This window comes from Manacus candei, unplaced genomic scaffold, assembly GCF_025592945.1.
Source record: "Manacus candei isolate 608988 ecotype Guabito, Panama unplaced genomic scaffold, ASM2559294v1 h1tg000076l, whole genome shotgun sequence".
In the NCBI taxonomy this organism is placed as follows: Eukaryota; Metazoa; Chordata; class Aves; order Passeriformes; family Pipridae; genus Manacus; species Manacus candei.
The window spans coordinates 9,854,860-9,882,245 of NW_026138124.1; the positions used below are offsets into that span (position 1 = coordinate 9,854,860).

The following is a 27,386-nucleotide window of genomic DNA, read 5'->3' on the forward strand; positions in this document are numbered from 1 at the left end:
AATAACAAATATATCAACAAAGCTTTGGATTCCAGGAGCTCCGAGGGATTTGCAAACCTGTTACAAGCATTAATGAATTAATCCCCACTAATCCAATAAGATAACGAGCCCTCCCTACTTTCCAGGTGTTTATACCATCAGATCAATCACCAGATCAGCAGCCCAAGATAGAATTGCTTTAAAAATCTGCCCATTAAGTTTCATAACAGTATTTTAGATAAGTCTGTTGGGCACTTCAACGGCGTGTAAAGGAGATAAAGATTAATTTGAGCTCTCTACAATCCCAAACACCTCGAGGTATCACTACTCCCCTTTTAATTAACATATAAAACATGGGCATGGCACATTAATTGCCAGGCCTGCAGCAGATCCACTGCCATCCACATCACAGCACACACAAAATAAGGGGGGAATAAATATTTTACAATTACTTTTCAGCCAGGAAATGAGGAAACCAACTTAAAACCACTGCCCAAAAAAATGACAAAATAAGATTGTCACATCTGTGTCGTCACAGGGATGACTAAAGCCCATCACTTCCAAAAAGTACAATATTCCTATTTCATAGCTGGATAAATGTGGGCAGGGGTGTTGTCATGGGAGGATTAGTCCCATTCAATAGAGGTGATGCTCTCCCAAACAATTTAGAGTGGAAAATCACAAGCTCCTCCAGGAACAGAACCACACAGATGGACTCCTACCCCTGTGCCTGGTGTCAACACACTCTAGGGAGCCTGGCATTTGTAAAATTTAAGGAAACAAAGGGGAAAAAATAGTTATGAGGGAAGAAACTCCTCTTCACACCCCAAGGTATTTCTGTCTTTTTATATCCAAGTGTTGCTTTTGCCTTTTCAAGTGAAAAAGTGCCTCGTTTCTGTCAATACTTCTACAATCAAGGCAATGGCAGCACATATAAATCATACCTACACTCACACATTTAATCAAATTACAATGCATTAAAGATGTTTCTGCCTGCAACAACTGCATTCCCCAAACCACTGCTGGAAAACCAAAGTGCTTCAAGATTTACAGGGCACACAAAAACCAGCAGATCCTCCAGCAACTCAAACCATATTTCCTCATTTTCCTCTGAAGTCCTTCAAAAAAAAAAAAAAACAACAAACCCTTTCAGCTAAACCAGACCCTCACAGAAATAGGAGCACATAAAAGTTTGAAGATGCAGGGAGGAAAAAAATCTTCTAATAAAGATGAAGTTTGATGCAGGGAGAAAAAGCTTTTAATAAAGAAGCAGCTTGATGGGAAGTTTCTCCACTGCAGGGCCTGAGTCCCAGGCAACAACTGAAGGGCAACTGAGCATTTTTTATGGACCTCTCACTTGGATATATAAAATTGGGGAGTGCTTCCCTTGGGTTTGGACCTAAAGGAAGCAAATGCTAAGCAGAAACTGCCCATGGCCCCTCAGCTATTTATTTCTAATACCCAGCTCAAGTTAAACAGCTCACAGTTAAAAGCATCTTTTATGTGAGTAAAAAAATCATTTAACATAAAATGTTTCTAACTCCAACACAATCAGATATTTACTTGACCTTAATGACAGCTTATTTCTCATTTTGGCTAACAGTTACTGAAATAAATCCATCTCAGAGTGGCTGGAGTTTAAAAAAAAAATTGCCAAATAGGCTTAAACTTTAAATTAAATTAGTTGCATTTCTCCCTGCATCAGACAAAAAAAGGAACCAAGAAAGGGACACTGAAATTCCTCCTAATTCCACAAGTTCTGGGTGGCCACACAAGGAGTTAACACCTCTGGGGCTGATGGATCATCTCCACATTCCCTGAGGTCTGACCACAAGGGCATTGGCTCTCACCTCTCATCCAGAATGAGACCCCTGAACTGATGCATATGAAAAACAAAAAAATGAAAATGTATTTATCTGGGTTGCAGCAAACATGAAAGGAAGGGCAAAAAAAAAAAATCATTAAAGAAAGATCTGACAAGTTCATGTGGATGCTCTGCATTTAGCTCTTGTTTTAGAGCAACAGTCTGTTATGTTGGCTCCTCTACAGTTTAATGATTTCCTGTTAAGAATTTAAAATTAGAAGCCTCCAACAACTTCCCCATAAACTATTTTCAAGGTTCCTTTAATATCCACATCAAGGAGATATAGTAGGTTCATATGTTATCCATGTCACTTCGCTTCCTTCCCACTTCAAAATAAGCACATTGCAGGGAAATTCAGCAGGTTTTTATTGTTCTCTTAGAACCTTTTTTTCCTCACTAACCATGCCCAGCTACAGTAATTAAAAAAATAAAGCTGTTCAAAGACACAAGCTCATATTTAAACCGTGACAAAGCAAGAACTGCTGGTCCAATGTGAAAAGCCTAAACCCTGCCAGGATTATGATCCCAAATCCTGATTTTCCATTGATGAGTTAGCTCGAATTTTCAGCTACATCCACACTGAACTTCATCCTCGTTACCACATTCATTTGACAAACACAATTTTGCTCTTTGACAGCTATCTTACCTTTGAGGAAAACATGCAAACAACACTCTGGCAGCACATGAAACAGATTCCATGTTTTTCATCCAGGCTTCCTGGAACTATAGTCCTAAAAGAAAAAAAAAGAAAAAGACAGTATTTATTTATTTAGCAATAATTGCAGTAGTTATACTACTACACCACATTTATAAAATTATTTGAGAAGTGGAAAAAAAAAGGCAGAGCATCTGCAGCGCTCCCCTCTCAGTTCCTCACTGGGTCAGTGAAAGGGCTCACACAAACACTGATCACCACTTCCCTGACAAGAATCCCTAAATCCCCATCCATACCTATCCCCTGAAAATGTTCATTATGTGAACACTTCCTAATTGCTTTCAGTTAAAGGCAAGTCAGGGGAACCTGCAGGTCACTTCCCCTGACCTGAGAATGCAGCAGTGAGAAAAAAAGCAGCAGGAGAAGAGGCAATTCTGCTGCTTCCTGCATGACCTGTAACCAAGGTACAGCTCCTGATTTGGCTGAAATATAAATCTGCAAGCACAACTAAAAAAAAAAACAACCAAAGGAACAAAAAGAAAACAAACCTCTTTTCAGTTTGCAGCTCAGCCACAGAGTCAATAAATTGTGAGACAAAGACAGTGCTGTTACTTTCTGCAGTGATTTTCAGACCCAATTGGCTTGTTAGTCATCAAGCTATGGTTTCACAAATGGATTTGGGAAAGAATCCCAGAATGGTTTGGGTTGGGAGTGACCTTAAAGCTCATCCAGTTCCACCTCCTGCCATGGGCAGGGACACCTTCCACTAGCCCAGGTTGCTCCAAGCCCTGTCCAACCTGGCCTTGGACACTTCCAGGGATCCAGGGGCAGCCACAGCTTCTCTGGGCAACCTGTGCCAGGGCCTCCCCACCCTCACAGGGAGGAATTTCTTCCCAATATCCCACCTAACCCTGCCCTCTGGCAGTGGGAAGCCATTCCCCCTTGTCCTGTCACTCCAGGCCCTTGTGAAAAGTCTCTCTCCATCTTTCCTGCAGCTCCCTCAGGCACTGGAAGGCCACAGTCAGGTCACCCCAAAGCCTTTTCTTCTCCAGGCTGAACAATCCCAACTCTCAGCCTTTCATGGGAACAACCTCCTCCAGCTCTGGTGAGCTTCAGCAGCTCACTGCTGTCCAGAAACAGTAACTCAGTACTCAGAGCTGGTTGGGATTTTAGGGGTTTTTAAGGATTTTGAGGCCTGGGGGGAGCAGAACAGCATCAGGCTCCAACCACACTCTACTGAAACAGCACAACCATCTTTGCAGATGGAAAATCTCTTCCATACGAGCTCCTTCCACCCAGAGAACTCCAACAACCAAGGGGTTGTTTGATCTCTAGGAGTATTTTTTTTTTTACAATTTGAAGACTGATTAGGTTTTCTTTATGCACTTACCCATCACAAAGCTTGTCTGCCTCTCCTTCCCCTCCGATGACACCCAGATGTCCCTCCAGACGCTGGACACGTGAGGGGTTCAGAGGCCCAGCTGCAGCTTCAAAAGCTCAGATTCCAGCAGACAGACAGACAGACAGACAGGCTGAGGGCTTTTCCCTCAACAACAGCCCTCACCACACTCGGCTTTTTTGTTTTGTTTTGTTTGTAAACGTCCTTCAAATGCTTCCCTGCATAAAGAAGACAAAAGAAAAGAGAGGAGACACCACCAAAGATAAGGATATCCATCAGAACCTCTGCCAGCAAGCACTGGAGTCAGAGGGATTTTCCAACATCTGCAATTATTAATGAGCAATTGCATTAAAGGAATTTACTGATGTGCAAATGCACGTCACTGCACAGAGCCACTTTGCTAAGAAGTTCCCAATACAGATTAAGGAGGAAAAAAAAATCATTAAACAAACAGGATAACTCTTAAGTTTAAAGACTTTCAGAGGACTAATAAATTATTTAATAAAATAGATTTTTGTGGGTCAGTTTTGCTGCTAAATATGTTACTTTGATGGTTACCTACTATCTCAACATTAAACACATACAGTGAACTGAGAACTTCAACTCTCTAATAACACCTTTAAAGCAAAATAAATATTTAATATAGAAGAGTACCAAGTTGCTCAACACACAAATATATTAAATCACACAGTATTAATAAATAACAAATGCTTCTATGTTTAAATTCTATTTCTACCTAGAGATTAAATCACTTTTGCCATGAAGATTATTCTTCAGGCTCCACCAAAATGAATTGTGGCCTGAATACATAACGTGCTCCAGAGAAAGTTAATATAACATCCCTCTTTCATAGATACATTTATTTCTTCTCCTGGAACAGGCACATTATAGCTTTGTCTACAAAAAAATTACCAGGCAGTAAAAGGTGTAGCCTGGCTTATTTTTCAAAACATAGTAATTTATCAAGAAGATAAAGTCCATTGCCATGCTGCTTGAAAAGTATATTTACCTTAGCTATTACTTTTGGAAAAATTATTAGACCCTTTATTTTAAAGCAAAACAAAAAAAAGGGCATTATGAGTTCAAGAATTACCCTTTTTAATACATTAACAATATTTTTTCCTTCATGCACTGAAAAACTTGTGCCCTCCTAACAGGCCCCCAACCTTCCCAAACTAGCCCTCCAAAAGTAAGTGGGATAAATAGCCTCTCCTTGGGGGTGGGGGCTAATTGCCAACAGAAACCAGCTGTATTCCCTCAACTGAAATAAATTCATTTAATGTCAGAAAATGAGAGAAAACCAGATAGCCACCAGTAGGAAAAGCAGAAGGAAAAAGAGGACAAAGCAACATTCCATGGTCTGTTTATGTGGCATTCCTTTCTTCCCACCCCACAACATTTCTTTCTGCAAGTAAAGGACAGAGAATAATGTCCTCTCACAAAATGGGAGGAATAGCAACAATTTAGGATTATTAAAAATAACGTGCCCAAAGTGCAGAAGCTCTGCTTCCTATAATTCTTAAAATAAAAAAAAAAAAACCAAACAATAAGTCCCAGTAGCAGTCCTACATTAGCCAAGAAAACCAAATTAAGACTAGATAGAAGAAATATTTCCCAGTATAGTCAGTGCACCAAGCATTTGGGTTTTTTGTATTCATGAGTTTGAAAAATGCCAAATATTTAACTCTGAATAAGAGTTCTGTTCAAGACCACATTTAGAGCAGGCACACTTGAGTGATATCAGCTTGGTGAGATTAAATCTACACCAAGACCCCTTACCTGTGTTGCACTGGGGTAGTTAAATCACTGGCTACACAGGGTGAGTCTCCTTTAGACCAAATGACCTAAAAATCTCCCACCTGTGTCTGGGAACCACCCAAAATGTTCCTAGGGGCGTGTGTGAGCCCTGCAGGGAACACAAATTGGGAAGAAAAACATTCCTTAAAGAGCTTGCTGAAGATAATGAGATTTGATAAAATATAGAGGCACTCCCACGTGGGGTCACAGGGCTCATTTAGGGAGGAAAAGGGTGTTTTTACCACGTGGCAGCCAAGAAGGAACACTACAAAGGTCAGAAGAATGTCAGGTTCAACAGCAAACCTCCTCAAACTTCGGGTGCCCAGGTATTGCTCACAGGAGCTGCCAATACACCTGGAAGTCACAAAAAGCCCAGTATCAGCTGCGTGTTAGCACAGGTAAGCTGTAAATAATATTTACACCCTTAAAGAGGTTTAGGCTGGGCGGGCCCTGGAGCTCGGCATGAGGGGGGATGTTCATTAGGGTCGGAAGGGATCTCGATATCACCCACTCCTGCCAAGGCAGGGGCACCTGGAGCAGGAGCCTTGACTGCATCCAAGCAGTTTGGAATGTCTCTGGAGAGGGAGATTCCACACCCTCTCTGGGCACCTGTTTGGCCAAACCAGTGTTTGGCCACCTCCCTCCATGTAAAGAACTTCTCCTGTTCAGGTGGAACTTCTCGCGTGGCCTTTGCTCCTCCTCCTGTCGCTGGGCACCGCTGGAATAGAGTCTGGCACCATCCTCCGGCGCCCACCTTGGAGATATTTAATGTGCGCTAACGAGACCTGCTCAGCCTTCTCTTCTCCAGAATAACCAGGCCCAGCTCCCGCGGTCTCTCCTCATCGGGGGGACCCTCCAGACCCTCCATTCTCGGCCGTGCTCCCTCACGTTGCCCCGCGGCCCCTCGCTGTGCCCTCAGCCCCGCGGCGGTTCCCTCGTGCCTCCCTCACCAATCCCCCGTTACCGCTCCGGCCGCAGCCGCCCGCCCGCGCCCGGGGAGGGCTGAGCGCCCCGGGACACCCCGGGGCGTGAGGGGGAACGGGCTGGGGGACGAGAGCCCCGGGGCGTGAGGAGGGCAGGGCTGCGGGAGCCCAGGGGCGTGAGGAGAACCAGGCGGGCGGCGGGACGAGAGCTCCGGGAGCCCCGGGGCGTGAAGGGAACCAGGCGGGCAGCGAGACGAGAGCCCCGGGGCGTGAGGGGAACCAGGCGGGCAGCGAGACGAGAGCTCCGGGAGCCCCGGGGCGTGAGGGGAACCAGGCGGGCAGCGAGGCGAGAGCTCCGGGGCGCGAGGCGGAGCGGGCGGGTAGATGGACGAGAGGCCCGGGGCGTGAGGGGAAACGGGCAAGGGGGACGAGAGAGCCGGGGATTGAGGAGGGCAGGGCTGCAGGATCCTGCCCCGGAGCGTGAGGAGGGGAACGGGCGGGAGGCGGCGGGAGCCCCGGGCCGTGAGGCGGGGCGGGCAGGGCGGCGGGAGCCCCGCGAGGCGGAGCGGGCGGGAGGCGGAGGGAGGGAGGGAGGGAGGGGAAGGCGGCTCCGCACAGCCAAGATGGCGGCGGTGGAGCTGGAGTGGGTGCCCGAGACGCTGTACAACACGGCCATCTCGGCCGTGGTCGACAGCTACGGGCGGGCGCGGCGCCGCGACATCCGCTCGCTGCCCGAGAACATCCAGTTCGACGTGTACTACAAGGTACGGGGGGATGGGGGGCGCGGCCGAGCGGGGCCCCGGCCCGGCCGGGCCTGCGGGAGCGGGAAGGAGAAGCGGCCCCGGGGGTCGGCCCGGGCCTGGCCGCGCTGAGGGGCCGCGGGGCCCCTGAAGGACGGGCCGGGGGGACCGAGGGCCTGTGGGGCCGCCTGGGCTGCGGGTCGGGGCTCGGGCAGGGCCGGGGCCCTGCGGGTGCCCCCGGGAGCCGCCCCGAGGCCGCGGTGAGGGGCTGGGGGAGCCCCCGGGGGGACGCGGGCACGGGGCCCGTCCTTGGGGGCCGGGGGAAAGGGGCCTCCTCGCCGTTGGGGAGCGGTTGGGGCAGGAGGAGGCCAGGCTGGATGTGTTGGAATATGTGTTTTTCCTTCTCGCCTTTTTTTTTTTTCCCTTTTTTTTTTCCTTTTTTTTTTTTTTTAATGTATTGGAGATGGTGATGTCAGTGGTTGAAGGAGTGCTTTGCCGTGCTCTGGTATTAATGATCTGGTAGGAACCAGATGAGAAGGACTGAGAGTCGTTTGACGGTGTAGTTTATTAGCATTAAATCATTCCTTGCTGAAAGGGCTGTTTCTCATTCAGCTGCCCCTGAAATGTAGAGAGTTGCTGTAAAAGGTGTACTGAGATGGTCCATTAATTTCCATTGTCCACTAAAGAGACATTTCATCTGTGTGCAGGAACTGCTGGAAATGAGCATCATCAGGAGAGAAACAGCGTGTGTAAAACCCTCCCCAAAAACCTAAGATGGGGGATAACCCTTCTTTCCTCTGCCGGCGAATTTCTAAAAATTGAGGATTTCTTGAGTGAAGTAATCCTTTAGGTGGATTTTTATGAACCAGAGGTAGTGATCCATCATATACATAGGGAGTAATAGTATTTGTAAGGAATGCCTTCAGTGGACACAGGGAAGTTGCTTCTGTGGCATTGAAACGGGCATGAACATTTTCTGTGTACTGGTTGTTACTTGTCTGCCTTGGGTGTTGAGGAGGATGGAAACCCCTTTTTACCACACATGAGTGTGCTCATGGATAAATGATGTGATTGCCACATGGTAATCTCATCAGATAAAGGCTAAAGATATGGAAAAATATTTTGGAGGTCACTTTTAACTGTTAGTAGGTATGACCTCTTGACAAATAACCTTCCTTGGCATTGCCTGTCTTCATGTTCATTCAGGTGAGAGGATGGTGCTCCGTGGGTTTTAAAAGCATAAAACCAAAACCTCTGTCTGATGATAGAAATGTTCAAGTGTTGTTTAAAAACTCACTTGCAGGTGAGCTTAATACATCACTGATTTCTGGTGCTTTTATTGGCAGTGTTCAGTGGTTGCATTGACTCAGGTTCGTGGGGAGTTGTTCCGTGATGAAAAAAGGTCCAGCAGCACATCTGAGTTCTGAAGAGACCTTCTGACCTGTTTGTTCTGCTCCTGTGTGTTGGTTTGTTGTCTTGTTGGGTAATAAATGTGCTAAGTACCTGTCCCCAAAATACTGTTTGTGTTGTACTGACAGTATTGCTGTTGTTGGTGACTGTAATTTCATCGAGTCACAGAATGGTTTGGGTTGGCAGAGGCCTTAAAGCTCATCCTGTTCCAATCCCAACACCTTCCTCTAGCCCAGGTTGTCCGACCTGGCCTTGGACACTTCCAGGGATGGGGCAGCCACAGCTTCTCTGGGCAACCTGTGCCAGGGCCTTGCTACCTGAGATATTTTTTCCTAATATCCACTCTAAACCTCATCTGTGTCAGTTTGAAGCCATTCCCCCTCACTTTCTCTGTTCCTTCTGTGTTTTACAACAGGACAGCCTTTGGTGACCTGGAATGTGTGAGGTGCACCAACATTCCTCTCACCAATCTTCATCTCTGGGATGGCCCCCAGGGAACAGGAAAACTGGGCCCCTCGTGCAGTGAGTGTTCCTTGGCTGCCCAGGGCACGCTGGGCTTCTGCTCCTGCCACTTTTCTGGGGAGGAGAACCAATTTTAGACCAGGAGCAACCTGGTCTGGGGAATGACATCCCTGCCTGTGGCAGGGGGTTGGAATGACATGGGCTTTAGGGTCCCTTCCCACCCAAACCGTCCTGTGATTCCATAACTGTCCTCTTTAATAGTCACATTCAAATTAGCTTATCCATAAATGTCCCTAAACCCTGGATAGGATGCTGAGAGAAGTCCTCAGCCCTCACTAAACAGTGTGTGCCTGCAGTGAGTGCCTCAGAGCCCAGCCCAGGGTGCAGATCTCCTGGAACAGTGTTTGCATTTTCCTGTGCACCTGCAGAACTCTTGGTAACTGGTTCTTGCTGTCTCTCTTTGCCTGGTGACAGCAGGACAAGTGGTGTAGCTGTTCAGTTCTGGATACAGTTACTTGGAAAATCAGGTGGATTTTAATGCCATTTCAGCCTGGTGAGCCATGTTCCATTCATCCTGGCCATCCAGAAGTAGAATTTCCAAAGTAAGACAGACTAGAAGACTATTAAATCTTTGTTTGGCTGCCTGGTGGTGTTGCTGCTGTGTTGGGTGGTGTCAGTTGTTAGCATCCTGTGGAACAGGACTTATCCTTCAGATACAGCTGAGGAAAAGTGGTGTGTGATTGAGGATTTGCACAAGTACACCTGCATTTAGACCCTAAAAGAGGCAGAGAATCCCTCTAATGTGATCATTAAAAGATAAAAATAATTTTTTCCCCAGTCTTTCACATATGAGTGAGTACGATTTGGAAGTAATGGTTTGTTGTCCAGCTCTTAATCATGGTTTGTGGTACTGGAGAAGGTTCCACTGATTTTTGCAGAAAATAAACGGTGGTGTCAGTCAGGTTGTATTTTGATATACAGATATTAATTGGCTGTGGCCATACAGAACTTTTTGTATCATATTCATTGATATCAACACTCAAACTTAACATTTGCCAGGCTGGCACAGGTTTACCAGTGTGTTCAGGTTGATTCAGAAGCCACAGATAAGATCCAGCAGCAGAGACAATCACTGTGCTGGGATTTAAAAGGCAGGAGAGTGCCAGCAGAGTGTCTTGGTTTTTTCCCCAGGGTTCCCTCTGATCCAGTGTTTGGCTCTATTGTCACAATATATTGCCTGTGTTTATTGAACAAATTCAATTAGTTTGAACTTTGTCTTCCATTATTGTTAAATTTTGGGACTTGAGTGAGGAGCTGACCCTGGGGTAGCTGTGGGAAGTTCTTGGTGTGGGTTTGGTAGGAGATGGGTCCTGCTGCAGAGTCCCAGGAGCAGGCAGGCCCCTCACACTGAGCACCTTTGTCTTTCTGGAGCATTCTCAAACAGTGAGTAAAGCTCAAAACAAGGAATATCAAATAATCATGACTGTGGTAAAACAACAAACCTGTCCTGGTTCAGCAGGGTGTCACTGGATATCTTTTTTTTTTTTCCTTGCAACCATTAGAGGCAGAGCAGGACACTTGGGAGGATATCCTGGAAATTTCCAAGCCTACATTTGAGCTAAAAAATATTTAAATGTCTTATTAATCACAGCTGTATTTTGAAGAGCTTAATAACTAGTATTGTTACAAGTAACACCTGCCTCTGGAGGGCAAAATAAAAATGTGCTCACATATGATATTTTATTTCCTTTGGGTGTTTGCCAGGTGTGTGTATATCCTGGTTGGGTTGTTTCCTAGTTAAACTGGTCAGGTTCTCTTTCCTCTTGTTTTGTTTTTTTTTTTTTTTTTTTGGGCTGGGGAGAAAAGAGAGAGAGAGGGTGTAGTTTTTAGAAGCCAAAGAAAAAAATATACTGGATCTCATTTAACTGAGATCCAGCATATGAACAAAATGCCAAAATTCTACATCAAAAAGTGGTGACAGCTGGAATAAACTGTAAGTCCTCAAAAAAAAAAAATCAAATTACTATATTTTGTAGTTTGTTGGGGTGAGGATGGAGCTCTGAGGGAGGGTGTTCATGGAAGGGATCTAGTTTTTGTTGGCAGAAATCAGATACTGAACTCTGTAGTCGGTGCCCTACACAGAATTCAGCTCTTTCCTCCTGTGCCTCAGCCTTATATTCTGTTTTGTGTAATTATCTCATTTCTTTGGGTCTCGAGGTGCTTTAATGTTCTCTGTCCCAGGTATTTGTTGCAGTTAATCACTGACAGGCTCATCTTGGACTTGTGTTGGTTAACGAGGAGTTTCATCCCATGTTTATTTTCCTTTTGGAATGTCTTTTCTGGACTGTGTGGTTTTGGTTCTTTACAATTGATTTTTCTTGACAATAATTTGCGTCCAGTGTTCTTGGAGTGCTTTCTGATGTGATCATTAACCACAGGGACAGTTGGGGATGACATGGATTTGGTTTCCATCACGTCTGGATGTGTTTTGAACCAAAGAAAGTGAGCAAACAGGAATTTGCTGACTGTTCCCAGCAAGCAGCAGAACGTCCGTTCCCTGCATTGCAGCACAGATTGAGCTCAGAGATCAGGTTTGCTGGGGAAGGATCATCATCAGTTCTGTAGATCAGAACGAAACTGTCCCATGTGAGGAGGAGAAACTCCCCCTGAAGTGAAGTGTGGCTGAGCTTCCCTGCCCAGGGCAGCACAAACAAGGTCCCCAGCTCAGCGTGTGAGGGAGGCAGAGCATCCCAGAGCCGGTTCTGTGGGATTCTGGGACCCCCCAGTGGGATTTCACAGACACCTCATTCCCCTGTGCTGCTGGTTTGGGGTCAGACCTGAAGCATGTGCTGGTTTCTGGTGTGCACACCCCCTGCAGCCTCCCTGCTCCCCTCCCTGAGAGCTGCTGGAACCAAACCTCCTTTCTGCCACCACTGCAAATCAAACCCTCCCTCTGAGGGAGAATCAGCACCTCATGAGTTTTTTCCAATTATTAACACATGCCTTGTTTCTCTGGTCTAAATTTAGATCTGAGCTGAACCATCTTTCCTTGTTGTGTCTTTCCTGGTTTGAAACTTCTTACTTCGAACTGGTATTACTCAGATTGCTTTTTTTTTTTTTGAAGCTCTACCTATGGGACATATTTTCTCATCCCAATATCCTGTAGCTTCTCTGTTTTTTTCAGTCTCCTTGCTGACTGAGACAGTAGAACTCATCACAATTGAGATAATGAGGTCACACCATGAACAGAGGTGTTTGGCTCCTGCTGAACAATAATTCCTATTTCCACTTCATTTCCTTTGGGCTGATTTAACTCCAAAGCAAACTGGGTTTTCCCAATTACTGCTGAGGAGAATCTCCCACCTGTGTCACTGGAAGGCTCAGACTTGTGTCCCTTGTGAAACACAGACTGTGCTGCTGTGACCCAGAGAGCAGGTGGGGAGTGTTTGGGGTGTCCAAAAGTTGGCTCTGAAGCCAGAGTGTTGGTTTTCTTCTTGATTATTTAACTGATGGAGGTTTGTAAGGACCAGCCTAGTAATTGTCAATATGTTTTCCAAGAATAGTTGAAAAATTGCATTTTTTATGCCTCAAACAATCTCCAGTAGAACCAGGGCTTGGCTGGAGGTTTGGAGATGGTTTTGACACTTAAAAGCATTGAATGTCCCTAAATTTCCAGCTGGTTGTTCTCCAAGGCCGTGCCCCCTGACTCATTTGCCAGCAGATTCATTCAGTGCACTGTCGACTCAGGGAACTTTTTCCTTCCTTGTCAAGTGGGGAAGGAAGATGGTGGCTTCAGCCACACTTTTTTCCCAACTCCTGCTGTTTGTGAAGTGCAGAATCCTCCCCCAGCCTGGCAGGATACTCCACGTTATGTTGTCAGGCATTACAAAACGTGCTGGGGAGCTCCTTGGATTTCCTCTGTAATTCTTACTGAAACATCCATGTTTTTCAGTCCTCTTCCAAGCTGGAGCAACAGGAGCATATTTTTCAAGTTGCGTGTTCAGTTCCTCCTCTGGAGGGTCCTTGTGCAACTGGTTGGAATTAACCTCCAGCTGCTTTAAAAAATAAGTTTTAAAATGATTTTTTGTTACGTTTAGAAGAAGTTGTTTTGTTGTTTGTTTTGTTTTTTTTCCTTCAGCTTAATCTACTCAGGGAGAGAAATCCAACGAGAACTTTAATAGAATTATGATATAATAGATAACAAGAAGTTAATGTTATTAATTTATTTAATTGGGGCCACTGTGATGTGCAGCTTTTGCATGTTTAGGTGAGTGTGTTACAAGTTCAATATTCAGCCTCAGATCCTGTAGGAGGGTCAGGGTGGATTTCCCACAGCTGGATTGGGCAGGTATGTAAATAATATACCTGTATATTAAATTTATAGCTGTTTGCAGTGCCAGAATTGATGTGTCAGTGTGAACTGGTGGAGTCCCATTGCAGCCTTTTAGTCATTTTTCCATTGTTAGAGAAAAATAAATCCCTGGTAGGCTCCAAATAGGTGAAGTTGGTGTCTAAAAGGCATTTCTCTGTTCAGAAAAGAACAGTTGTTCAGAAGCCCAGGCTCTGCTCTTCGTGTCAGGACATGTTTTTCTTGAATCACTATTTTGTTTTGTATTTTGGGTTATGTAGCAAGGCTGTGGTCAGGAATTCTGTCTCTCTGGAACTTTGACAAGAGAACTATTTCTTCAGTCCTCAATGAACAAATGAGTGTTGCTGAATCTCCTGGAATTACTTCACAGTTTGACGTATAACTCACTATTTCCATGTCAAATCCTGTCTGAAAAGTTTGCTGTAACAGCTCCAACAGTTCCAAGAGGCTCAGAGCTGGGTTAGTTCCTCGAGGGAAGGGGTGAGTGGTGGGGTGAACGTCCCAGGGAGATTTTATCTCTACTTAGAGCAGTGAAAACTGGCACCTTGGACCAGCCTTCAGGTGTGCCCCAAATAATTGATGTGTCAAAGCTGAGGGGAGTTTGGGCCCTTCCCTCCACCCCACCAGGGCTTTTATTCCTTGGCAGTTTAGGAATCACATGGAACAATGGGCACAGTCCCAGATGTGTTTATGTAACCTCATAAATATTAATTTTAACAAGTCTTACTACAGTTAGTTTTTGGTGAGCCAGGAGTCTCTGGGGTTTTTAGTTACCACTGCTCAGTGATAGGAGGAAATGATACTGGGCTTGGGAATTGTGCAATGTGTGATGGGGCTTTGACTGCCTGAAATCCAGGTAAAACACCTTGGGGGTGTGCCTTGGCTCCCTCCAGAAATGTTGAAATATTGACAGGATGTCCCCCTGCAGTTTGGGCATGGAAAACCAGGCAATTTAACCCCCCTTTTTTTTTTGATTTTACTGCAGAAAATATGTTTTAGGTTTTATAGAGCGTTTGCCCCGAGACAGCTGTGCTGAAGAAATGAAACCATTTAACCATGACTGTAGCTTTTAAACACACCACCCTGGCTGTTCCTCCAGTGCCAGAGAGAATCCAGCTCTGATCCCTTTGAAGTGCAGGGACACATCCCTGCTTTATCTGAGCACTAACTTTGCATGCAAACTCGCTCTGGTTTTTTAAAAGGCTTCCTTTTTATTTATTATCCCCCAGAAAAAACAGATAACTGAAAGGAAAACGTTCATTTCTGGCAATTGACGTTATTAGGTCAAAGTATTTTTGGAGGGTTTTTTTGTAGGTGCTGCTGTTAAAATAACAAACTTGCCGTGCTGTGGAGTCAGTGTCATGTGCTTTTGTAAGAAGAGTTGGCTAAAAACTAAATTTCTGGCTGGAGATGTTCTCACTTGCTGTGTTTGGAATACTAATCCATCAGTGTTTGTGGAGAAAAAGGTGAACCAGGCACAAGATGCTTCTCACTGGAAGGATTTTAAGCCTTTATTAGGACTGAGAGGAATATCAGTGTTGTCATTAGAGCCCTGGTGGTACCTGTGGCAGGTGTGCAGTGGTGCTTCCTTAGGTCCCAGCTGTGGGTCAGGGGCTTCAGGATAATGGGAATTAATCACTCACAGCGGGTTTTCTGACACTTCTTTGCACAGTCACTGTTGTATTGTTGTACCTGTGTAAATCCATGTTATTTACACCCTCATGTGGCACAACTTCCCCCTGCTCTGCATGGGCAGGTGTCTCTTGGTTTGTTGTGAAGGACTCAACAGATAAATGTGCTGACCTGCAGGCACAGATCACTTTGGGTGTGAAACAGGCCCTTGCTTTCAATAACTGCAGGAACAGCTGTGCTCCAGTTTCCCCATTTTCCAAGGGAGCACTTACCTGGGGGAGCTCAGGTGTTAATGGGGCCAGTGCCTGTCTGGTGCTGGGGATTGCTGAGTCACCCCTTGCACAACTTGTGGGTTGGGGTTTATTTGTATATTGTGTATGTGCATTGCTGTGCTCTGGCTTATGTGTCAAAGCTCTTAATTGTGTTTTTTGCTGACTTTAGGGGTTTCTTGGTTTTCTCTTGGGTTTGTAGCTTATGTGTGGCAGTGTTTTAGTGATGCAGGAGGACACAGACACTTGAAAATATATTTATAGATAAAAAAAACCCCTTGAAAGCCCCTCTGGAGCTCTCCTAGCTGGTGTGCTCAGCTAAACACTGCACTTATGTCCTGTGGTGATACCCTGTGGTGATTCTGGAATTGTTACTTTTTTAGCCTGCTGGATTTCAGTGCTCTAAAGTCTCAATTTCCTCATGAGTCCTCTTTACCATTAAGCTAAATTTCCCAGGAAAAAAAGCTCAACCTTAAATTTTAAGATTAACTTCCACGGTTTTTTTCAGCTTTACCAACAGGGCCGTCTGTGCCAGCTGGGTAGTGAATTTTGTGAACTAGAAGTTTTTGCAAAGGTGCTACGAGCTTTAGATAAAAGGTGAGTGTCTTAACAAACCAGTAATTCCCATTTCAGCCCTTGACCTCTCGATCTTGGGAGAAAGGAGGGGGGAAAAATAAGGTGCAAACAAGAAAAACAAACGATGCCAAACCCCCCTCAGTTTCTTGTGGATGCCCAGCCAGGCCCTGAACTGTGGCAGTCACAGCACCCACATCCTGCTGGCTTAGCAAATCCTGAGGGAAGGGTTCTCCTGCTGACAGGGTTGCCCCAGTTTCAAGAGCTTTCCTGTCATTAAATATTGCATTTGTGGTGTTACACTCAGAACTCGACTGTTTCAGATCAGATTCCTGGGAACTGCAGTGAGCTCTGAGTCTCCAGACTCTGCACGTGTGTGATGTTAATGGAGCCATCATTGCTTGTCTGGCTGACTGCTGGGGGAGGGGGGATTTGAGGCTTCCTCCCTCCTCAGTTTGGGCTGAAAACGTTGTTTCCCAGTTTTAATGTTGCCTGGGCAGGCTGTGTTTTCCTTCCACCGGAGGGTGTCCTTGTGAAGAACTCTGTGTCCCCTCCCTTGGTGTCAGACCATCCCACAGCTGTGATCCCTGAGCCTGGAGACCCCCAGGGATGCTGGTCCTCATCTGCTTGGGGTTGGAGGGAGGCTTGGGCTTGATTTCTCTCATGTGAATTCATGGCACCCCAGAGCCAGCGCTCTAAAAACTTCATGTGGCATCGAGTTCTGCTTTCTTTTGTTCCAGACATCTGCTCCATCACTGTTTCCAGGCTTTGATGGACCATGGGGTCAAAGTGGCTTCTGTCCTGGCCTATTCCTTCAGCAGAAGGTGCTCCTACATTGCAGAGTCAGATGCTGCTGTCAAAGAAAAAGCAATCCAGATTGGGTTTGTTTTAGGTAACTGCTGCTTTCTCTGTGCAAGCTTCACTTAATCTAACTTCTAATTATTTTCATGTTAATGTCTGTGACATCTTTTTAAAGAACTTGTGTGTTTTGGGATGTGATTTTGAGAAAATTCCCTGGTGTCTTAAGAAAAATAGACTGGACTTGAATATCTAAGAGCGTATAGGCTTTTCTATTTCAAATGGTTTAGACTTAAAATTTCTCTGCAGATGTGATGCTTAATGTAAGGTATTTAAATGTTTTTATTACTGGTAAGTTCTTCTTGACAGAGAACTGTAGGAAAACTAGGTCATACCAACTAGTCATGCTCAACTGAAGGAGAATTCTTTAATTGAAGGAGAATCCTTCTACTCTCAGATTTCATCCTTTTCAGTTCAGGGCTGGAGGATTTGACCTTGACAGGATTTCTGTCTGTAGATGCAGGTCTATGAAATAAAGAGTCGTCTCCCAAGACTTGGGCAAAGCCTTTATCCCTTGGAAAGGGTTCCCATTTCTGTCCCTGCTGTTTTCCCAGGGGGGTTCCTGTCGGATGCAGGCTGGTACAGTGATGCTGAGAAGGTGTTCCTGTCCTGCCTTCAGCTGTGCACCCTCCACGATGAGATCCTGCACTGGTTCCGTGCCGTGGAGTGCTGTGTGAGGTGAGCTCCCCTTCATTCCTGGGGGAACCCACTCCAGATGCTCCTCTGCTGTTGTGCTGCACCAAAACACTCTCCTGGCCAGAGCTGAGGGTCAGGAGGTGCTTGTTCTGCACTAATCCCTGGGTTTTCACCATGTAAGCTGGCAGCACAGAACAGTGGATAACCCCCCCTGTTTTGCTGCCCTTCCCAATATCTCCTGGGAAGTGTGGCTGGGCAGTGAGAGTGGGCCAGCACCCTGCTTGCTCAAGGCTTGTTGCACATGAAGGAATGTTCAGTGTTGGACTCTGCTGAAGTTCTGTTTGCTGCAAGAAGAATTTGCCAAATCCAAACTCAAGTGCTACAGATTCAGAAATAAAAGCAAAAACTTACCTTTCCTGGTTCAGATCAGTGAGTTCTCTTGCTTCACAGGGATTAGGTAAAGATCTGATGTGCAGCTCTCCAGCTCTTGTGTGCACCTTGAGCCACAGCTGGAAACATTTGGGAAAGAATTTTTTTGCTGTTAGGAGGCATTTGGGTTTTGAACCTGCCTTGTTTCTCAGGGGCCCGTGGAGATTGATATTGCATTGATAGAGATCATATTGCAGATTTTGGTAGCTCTTCCACCTCTGTGTCCAGGTGAGATGAAGTGCAGCCAGTGGCCAGGTGGGGTTTGTTGGGAACACCAGGGATCACAGGAGTTACCTGGGGGCTGCTGAGCAGAGCTAGGACAGGACTGAACTTTTTTTAGCTGCTGCAAAACAGAACAAAGCATGTGCTGTGTTGAATATAGAGCAAAACTTGTTTGGGGAAGCTGCTCCAAAAAAAGCCCTGCATCTTCTTTATGGCTGGGCAAACACGAAGAGGAAAGAGGCTTTGCCAGGAGCTGCTGATGTGCTGTGCCAGCCCCAGGGCCATGGCAACACTGCTCTGCCTGGTTCTGCTGGCTGCCATTCCAGCAATAAACTGGTGCCAGGAGACTGGGCACACGTACCCACCTTCCAGAACTGAGGAGTGATGGATACAGAACCACAGTTAGTACTTGGTGCTTTGCCTTCTAATTAGTCTAAAAAAAGTTCCCTGGTGGTATCAAGCCATTTGGCAAGCTGGGGAAGTTGCTTTAAATAAACTGTTGCCTTCTCTGAATAGGAAAAAAAAAAAAAAGAAAAGAAGGTAAAGAAAGGGAAAAATGAAACTCTCTGTTGGACAGCAGTCGTGGAAAGGAGATTTTCATTTTGGGCTGGGGAAAAAGCATCCTGTGTTAGAATTGACTGGGTTTGGTAGAGACAGCCATTGTTCCCTGAGGAACATCATCCCTCTGGGCAGCAGCAGGAATGGGAAGATGTTGTGGCATCTCCCAAACACACTGCAACCCTCATTTGGGATTGTGTCACACTGAAAGGATTTAAAGCACTCAGAGAAGGGCTCAAGTGTGTGAAATCCAAACACCTTCCTGTGGGACAGAGCAGTGATTTCACTCAGCCTTCTGACTGCAGAGAGAAACTTTGTGTGGCTCCACCTGATCCCTGCTCCAGGAAATCTTGTTCTTACAACTGGCTTTGCACTGGAGGCTGGGGGGAGTTTTAGGGAAGCAAAACTCAAATCCAGTGTATGACCCTTTAAAAAAGTGGCAGCTCTTGCTCTAAATGCTAATAAGTCTGAGCTCTGGGAGTTGAATTAATGCACATTGGTAATAGAATGGAATCCACAAACATGGGAAGTTTTGTGCTGTTTAGGCACGACTTGGTGTTTCCTTCTACCAGTAGTAAATTCTGTGGAGAAGCTGGGAAGACTGGAGGTTTTGATGAGCTTGTGTGCTGCTCTCCTGAGTGTGTGGTGCTCCTCTTGGTTTGCTTTCTCTCGTTATTGTGTGTTAAACAACGAGGTACAAATAAAGAACACGAGTATGTGGTTCCCCCACTTCATTGTTTCACGTTTTGCTGATTCTTGGGTTGGTTTTTTTTCTGGTGGTTTCAGACTTCCTAAGCTGCTGTGTAACATTGTGTTGGCTCCCAGAGACTGGTTTTATGGGGGGAGGTTAGTCCCCAAAAGCTGTTGTTGCAGACATCAAAGGAGGTTCAGAACCATTAGCATAAACGTCCCGAGGCCTTTTCTCTTCCTCTTGTCTTTATCTTCTAGAATTCCTTTGGATTAATAAAGGATTTTTGTTACTCAGAGCTGGATCACATAAACTCTGTTTATCCTAGAGGATTGGCTTTTAGGTTTAGCTTGGTTTTTTGGGAGATTTCTTTGTTTTAAGACACTATCACTGAAGCATCCAGACACTGGATAGGATCTTTCCCAGGAGCTTATCTAAATTGCAGTGCTATCCCCACTGGCTTATGCCATTACATGGGATTTGGGCTCCAAGGTTTTGATGTTGCAGAGCAGCTCCCAGCTGAATGGTGCAGGCAGAATGGTTTTGCCTCTTTAGGGAAGCTGTTTGCTTAATTTCTCTCCAGTTTCTTCATAATTCCTGTCTCTTGTAGCTGCAATATTCCTGTGCCCAAGCACACAATGCACTTGCACATCGTGTTTAGTTCTCAGACCATATTTAAGGAAAACTGTGGGTGTTACTTTTCTCTGCTTTTCCTGAGCCTGGTTGCTGTTTGCCCCTGGAAGGCTGGTGTTTGTGGAGCTGCTTGCAGGGTTTTTGAAGGTCTGTTCTTTGATGTTCTCTTTGTGCAGCAAATGCACATCTGTCATGTGCTTGCCTCCACTCCCTGCTTGGGAAAAGGGGAACTTTATTTCCTTTCCTGTCAGTGTTTGAGTCTGATGATGCATTGGATAGGAAACTGAGGGACAGGCTGAATTTTTAGGGTGAACTGAGCTGTGTTTCTGTGCTACAGCACGTGGCTACAGTACCTTAAATCTCTGCCTGGAGTAAGTGGAAACAGAAAACACGCTTAGAGAAGAAAAAAATTTGAGCAAAACCTTCACTGTTCATTCCTTCCTCCTTAACAATTTATTGGGAGTTTTATCCCAAGGTATCATAACAGGAATAAAATGCTTTTGCCATCCATTAACTCCGAGTTCCAGCCTGTTTGCAGTGCAGCACCACTGGGTTCTGGTGTCCTGATTCCCAAGCCTTGCCCTCTGTTTTTCAGTCTCTGTTACTCACTGTCTAATGACACATTTCCAGGGGGCCAGGAGAGGTTAATTCACCCAGATTTCATGTGTGCTCCATGCAGGCATTTGCCATGGAGCAGGAACAGCTGCCCTGGCTGGGAATCCACCTCTGCCCCGTGGGCTTGGAATATGATAAGGCACCCATTCCAAATGTATCTCATTAAAGTAAATAAGCATCAGCCTACACTAATGAAAAAAATGCTTTACTTTTATTTTAACTTAAGTTGCCAGAAGCTGAAGCTGTTACTTCTCTAGAGGGACAGGAGGGGATTTCACTAGTGCTGTGTGTGACTGGCTGCTCCCTGAGGCTCCTGTTAATCCTGCAGAGGGAAAGGCAGTGGGATAGGAGAGGGCAGGGCAGGGCAGGGAGAGGATGGTGGAGTTATTGTGGATTGGGTCAAGAAAATACTCTCTTCTGGTGCTGCTGGATCTCATGTCAAATGACTGTGACTAAATCTTTGGTGAGGAAACCCCAAAAGACAAAAATGCCCGTTTGGAGCCCTGGGCTAGGCAGGGTTTGAGGGAAAAGTGCAGAGATGCAGGAAAAGGAGCTCTGTGTGTACTCAGTGGCTGTCTGAGGTTACCATCCTTTGGGAAGCAGGTGGAAGGGATTTCCTGCTGCACAGGACAGGGCTTTGGGAATGGCATTTCATCAGGATTGAGGAGAACAGATTTTATGAAAAATAAAACACAAAACCACCACACCAGGCTGGTTCAAGCACTGGATGTGCAAAACTGCATCAATATGTGAACTCATTTACATCTCCAGCAGTGACAATTCCTGCCGTGCCAGAGCCAAAGTGCAGCCCCAGAACTGCTCTGGGAACAGAACTGTGTGTTCCTGACCCCGGCCAGGGCAGTTCTGAGGGTGCCACACCAAACTGGAGCACAGGTCCTGTGAGGAGCAGCTGGGGGGGCTCAACCTGGAGAAAAGGAGGCTCAGGGGAGACCTTATTGCTCTCTACAACTCCCTGAGAGGAGGGGGAGGCGGGGGGGTCAGGCCCTGCTCTCAGGGAATAGGACAAGAGGGCCCAGCCTTAGCTGTGCCAGGGTGGGTTTAGGTTGGCCATTGGGAAGAAGTTCTGTACAGAAAGAGTGATCAGCCATTGGAATGGGTGGAGTCACTGTCCCTGGAGGTGTTGAAGCAGAGCCTGGATGTGGCTCTGGGTGCCAGAGTAGGGTTGGATCACAGGTGGGACTCGATGACCCCAGAGGTGTTTTCCCAGCTGGTTGGTCCTGTGATCCTGTGTGTGGATGATTCCCAGCCTCCCTGAGCTCACCTCTGTGTCCCCCCAGGTTGCTGCACGTCCGGAACGGGAACTGTAAATACCACCTGGGGGAGGAGACGTTCAAGCTGGCCCAGTCCTACATGGACAAGCTGGCCAAGCACGGCCAGCAGGCCAACAAGGCCGCGCTCTACGGCGAGCTCTGCGCCCTGCTCTTCGCCAAGAGCCACTACGACGAGGTGAGGGCTGGGGGCTGCCCCTGCACCCTGCACCCTGCCAGGGGGTGCAGCATCACCCACATCCTGTCCCTGATCTCCCAGTGCCTGGCTCTGCCAGAGAAACCCTGGAGTTGTCAGTCTGTGTGTCATTTGGAGTTGGTCCACGTGACCGACGCTGGGATGTGCGATACCTCGGTGGGGTGTGTTGGTCCTCCCTAAGTGTTACAAAAGCTTCTTTTAATGGGTAAAAATGTATAGCAGAGCACAGGTAACAAAGCTTTACACCTGTTTTCTAAAAATTTTCTCTGAAGTGGAACCACTGTGTAAACTCTGGTTTTCCTTTGGCTCCCGAGTCCACCGACCAGGGTGTTGTCCTGCACAGTGGGAATTGTGAGGATGACTTAAAGATTATAAAATAACCTTTATAAAAACATCTTTATAAATGTTCATAATAAATACAGTTTTGTCTGAAAAAGCAATTGTAATAATTTATGCTTAGGCTAACATAAAATACTTACACATTCAGTATTAACTTAAAAGTGGTTTTTAGGTCAAGTTCCATTACACGTAAACAATTGGACGGAACATTTGAAATTTTGGAATGTAAATGAGCAGCTTTTCAGAGCCAGGTAATCTTTTTCTTGCTGTGGTGAAGTTCCAGCTCCATTGTGTTGGTCCCTCTGTGTCCCCCAGGCCTACAAGTGGTGCATAGAGGCCATGAAGGAGATCACGGTGGGGCTGCCCGTGAAGGTGGTGGTGGATGTGCTCCGACAAGCCTCAAAGGTGAATTTAAAAGCTTCTATGTTGCTTTTGTACCTGATCTGCAACCCAGAGCAGGTGGGGATAGTTTGTATCTCCAGAATTCTTGGGACCAGCTCTATTTCAGGAGCCTTGGGCAGGGATGTATTTCTGGGGTTTTTCCTTTCTCAAACTGAGCTTCAGCTGCACAAATGACCATCATGACAACATTAAGCTGTGAGCTGCCATAAAAAGGTGCTCTCTTCCCTCTTTGATCTGGACAGCACAAACCCTTCAGTCAGGCATTTCTGGCAGAATAAAATAAGTTTATTAATACTGTGATCCTTTCCTCAAATAACTGCCAAGTCCTTTAATAAGCAGAGGGGTGTTTTGAGATAAAAGCAGCAGTGTGTGGAGCTGAGGGGGTGCCCAGCTCCTCACGTGCTCCCTTTCCCCTCAGGCCTGTGTGGTGAAGCGGGAGTTCAAGAAGGCTGAGCAGCTCATCAAGCACGCCGTGTACCTGGCCAGGTGAGCAGCACTCCAAGAGAGACCCTTTTAGGATGATGCTTGGCTTGCTTTGATTTGTAATAATGGAAGTGTGTTTCTTCTCCAGGGAGCATTTTGGAGCCAAGCACCCCAAATACTCTGACACGCTACTAGACTATGGGTTTTACTTGCTCAACGTAGACAATATCTGCCAATCTGTTGCCATCTATCAGGTAGGCAGCAGGACTGTGTCTGGCTTGGTGTTCTCAGTCTCTGAAATGTTCTAGTTAATTCATGGGGACAGATAATAGTTGATTTATTTACTGCAGTGCTGTTCTTTAAAAAAAACCCGAACACCGCCAACTGTGGGATTTTTCTTTCTGTATTCTTTCCCTGACTTATGTGTCCTTTGTATATTCAATGTCTCAAGCATGTAGAGAATTTCAGAGGCAGTGGGTTTTTGTCCCTTTTTGCCAGGGATTTTTTTCTGTATTAACTGTGGGATTTTTGTCTGGCCCCTCTTGCAGACAGCGCTCGATATCCGGCAGTCGGTGTTTGGAGGTAAAAACATCCACGTAGCCACAGCCCACGAAGACCTGGCTTATTCTTCATATGTTCACCAGTACAGCTCTGGCAAATTCGACAATGCACTGTGAGTGCAGCCCTTTGGGGGTCTGGCAGCACATTTACTGCTGTAAATGGAGAAAAATGTTCTTAAGTGATCCAGCTTTCCAATTAGGATTCAATGCATGTTGACTGCAGTAATGTTTGGGATGTTGTGTCAGCTGCTGACTCAGAGGGGTACCTTGAATTTTTTTATTTCCACTTGATTTCAGATTCCACGCTGAACGTGCTATTGGCATTATAACTCACATTCTCCCAGAGGACCATCTTCTCTTGGCCTCTTCGAAGAGAGTGAAAGGTAGTTCCCTTTCTAGTTCCCTAGAAATCCTTCCTTGGGATTTGTTTATCCTGTTCTCTTACAGACAATGGAACTTGAGTTGTTGTTTTCAATGGAGGTAACTCTGGGTGTTCGTAATCCTTGTTGTTCTCTGTCAACACACCTGTAAAACACAAAGAAAGCTCTTTACAATTTGTCTGGAAGGCTTTGAGGGGTGTAAAAACATAGAATATACAAATATAGGTTGTGAGCTTGATCCCTGGGGGTCCCAGTTTGTGCCAGCCCAAGCTGGTGAGATGTGTCCCAAGGTGTGTCCAGGGATGGCTCTGTGCTGCCCACAGGGAACCCTGGGTGTGCAACACAGTGCCAGCCCCTCTCTCTGCCCCCAGCACTCATCCTGGAGGAGATTGCCATAGACTGTCACAACAAGGAGACAGAGCAGAGGCTGCTCCAGGAGGCTCATGACCTGCACCTCTCCTCGCTCCAGTTGGCCAAAAAAGCCTTTGGGGAGTTCAACGTGCAAACAGCCAAACACTACGGCAACCTGGGCAGGCTGTACCAGTCCATGAGGAAGTTCAAGGTGAGACTGGGGGTGTGAAGGGCCTGACTTCATCTGCAAGGCATCCAGAATCTGTCACAGGGGAGGGTTTCCAGTGTCCACATTTCACAGCCTCAGTCAGTAGTTCTGTGCTTGGAAAACTTGTGCTTTATGATTCATCCCAAAAGCTTTGTGCAGAAACAGTCCATGGGGGTGCTTGATGCCCTCAGGGGGTAACAGAGGGTTTGGTGATAGCATTTAATGATCCACTTCATTAAGAATTTGGAGAACTTTGGTTTTGGCTTTGTTATTTTTTGTCTTTTCTAAAATACTACAGACTGTTCAGCAACACAGTTGTGTTTCTTTAAACCTTTTCCTCTGTTTGTGGGGTGAGAGGTGTCTGACTGACCTGTGTGATTTTGACCCTCCAGGAAGCAGAGGAAATGCACATCAAGGCAATTCAGATCAAGGAGCAGCTCCTGGGCCAGGAGGATTATGAAGTCGCCCTCTCCGTGGGCCATCTCGCCTCCCTCTACAACTATGACATGAACCAGTATGAAAATGCTGAAAAGCTTTATTTGAGATCCATAGCAATTGGTGAGTGACACAGGGCATTTAAGTGTCTGAAAGTTTTAGTAAAGAACTTCATGAGACACAAGATACTTTATTTCATATGGGTGTTCAATGTAAATATGGGTTTTTTCTTTAATGTTCTCCCCGGGGACTGAATTCTGAACTCATGTTATTTTTAGTGTTCCTTCAGAATTCATTGAAAACAGACCCATTAAATACATTTTGGAGTTGTGGCCAGAACCTGAGTTGCAGAATGTAGTCAAATTTTGAAAGAAATGGGTGATGATTGTGCCCATCAGAATAACTCCTCTCATTAAATATTTGTCTTGCCTGTTACCCTTTGCAGTGAATTTTAATCCCCAATCAAATGCATCCTTGGGCCATGCTGTAGCCCAGGTTTGGGGCATAGTCGTGCTTCATACAGTTATGTACAGTGTGTTACAGAAAAAAAATATGGTTTTAAGGTAGAAAACAACAACAACTTCACCGTTTAAATTGAATTTGGAGTGTGACTGGGGCACAAAGGGAGTCTCCTGTGCAGGGCTGTAGATTCTGCACGTGTAAAGCTGTGGTGCAGGTGAGATTGTAGAGTCCCTGAGGAGCAGTTGCAGCACCCTCAGAGCAGGAGGTGGATGGAATTCAGACCATCATCCAGGAAGGTTGTTGATAACCCTGTGTGTTGTTTTGTGCTCTTGATTTGCCCTGACAAAAAAGTCCAAGCTGTTGCTAAAAATGACCTGAGCAATCGCAGCGCGTGGATGTTCCACCTCTGAATCCAGTTTTCTTTTGGATTCCTTTAGGAAAGAAGCTTTTTGGGGAAGGATACAGTGGACTTGAATATGATTACAGAGGTCTCATTAAACTGTACAATTCCATTGGCAATTATGAGAAGGTCTTTGAGTACCACAATATCTTGGCCAACTGGAACCGGTTGCGGGACCGGCAGTTCTCGGTCACGGATGCCCTGGAGGACGTGAGCACCAGCCCCCAGTCCACGGAGGAGGTGGTCCAGTCCTTCCTGATGTCTCAGAGCCTCGATGGACAGAGCAGCTAAGAACTTGGTCACTTAACCAGTTAAGGTTTTCTCCTCCCCCCCCCCACCCCCCGAGTTCCAGGGGGAAAAGTCATACTGTGAAATCTAAACCATGTAGTTCTCTGGGGGCTGGAATTTGCGTTGAAACACTGGTCCAGTCTACTGAAGAGTGCCCATACGGATGAATGTGTGTTCAATTCCTCTCAGCATGTGTATGGCATGTTTAGTTCGGCTCACATTTTTAACTTGGTATTCCCAAAAACAAAAACAAAAAAAAAAAAAAAAAAAAAAACCACCCCTTCTTTCTCTCTTCTTCCAAAAGAAGCTCCTTTGCAGAAAGTCTGCAAGAAAACATTAAATAAAACTGTTTGAGTTCAAAAGAGTTGCATTGTTGTTATGGATGGAAGGTGTCACCAAGAGCTTTCTGCTGATGTAGAGAGAGAGAGAGAGTAAAAGCTGTCCTCTGAGGAGCTGTAGGAGAAAGGTCTTTCTGCTGTATCTTTGTAGCAAAGTTGATGGGAAATAGCACAGGGAGGATGCCCTGGCCTGGGCTGCTGCCTTACCGAGAACCACTTGGGAGCAACACTGAACCGCGCTCGGAGTGGAGCCCCACCGTGTGCTTTGTGATCCCTGAACTGGACCAGTGCTCACCTGGGAGCGGGACAGACCCCCAGCCCAGCCACCCCGGTGTCCTTGGGGCCACCACCAGTGCTCAGCCTGAGCAGGACCAGCAGAACCCACAGTGGACCAGCTGCTAGAAACTGCTTTTGGACCAGTGGCTTTAATTTAATCTTTCTGCCCCTGCTTTCACTTTGACAGTAGGAATCTTTCATTTAGGTGTCTGATCAGTGCAAATGATATTCCTGTCATAGATCCAGAGCTAGGAAGTGCCCGTTCCTTAGCCATGGCATGTCTGTACCTAGTGAGCTTCTCCAGACACCCTGCCAGTGCCACAGGCAG

The 27,386-nt window shown here is 46.1% G+C and overlaps 1 protein-coding gene across 1 annotated transcript; it reads left to right on the forward strand.

Annotated features, from left to right (window-relative positions):
* Nucleotides 1–7,196: 7,196 nt before the first annotated feature.
* Nucleotides 7,197–26,806, forward strand: APPBP2 (amyloid beta precursor protein binding protein 2). The gene is made up of 13 exons (XM_051809412.1): nucleotides 7,197–7,381; nucleotides 16,008–16,096; nucleotides 16,813–16,964; nucleotides 17,485–17,608; nucleotides 22,010–22,178; nucleotides 22,851–22,940; nucleotides 23,356–23,423; nucleotides 23,509–23,614; nucleotides 23,909–24,033; nucleotides 24,218–24,303; nucleotides 24,672–24,862; nucleotides 25,252–25,417; nucleotides 26,194–26,806. Exons 1-13 carry the CDS (start codon nucleotides 7,241–7,243, stop codon nucleotides 26,445–26,447), a joined length of 1,761 nt encoding a protein of 586 aa, XP_051665372.1. The 5' UTR covers nucleotides 7,197–7,240; the 3' UTR covers nucleotides 26,448–26,806.
* Nucleotides 26,807–27,386: the final 580 nt, after the last annotated feature.

Coding starts and splice junctions, on each gene's coding strand:
- APPBP2 (XM_051809412.1), top strand. CDS start 7,241: ATGGCGGCGGTGGAGCTGGAGTGGGTGCCCGAGACGCTGTACAACACG. Junction 16,965..17,484: donor CCAGATTGGGTTTGTTTTAG/GTAACTGCTGCT, acceptor CTGTTTTCCCAG/GGGGGTTCCTGTCGGATGCA. Junction 22,179..22,850: donor CCAAGAGCCACTACGACGAG/GTGAGGGCTGGG, acceptor TGTGTCCCCCAG/GCCTACAAGTGGTGCATAGA.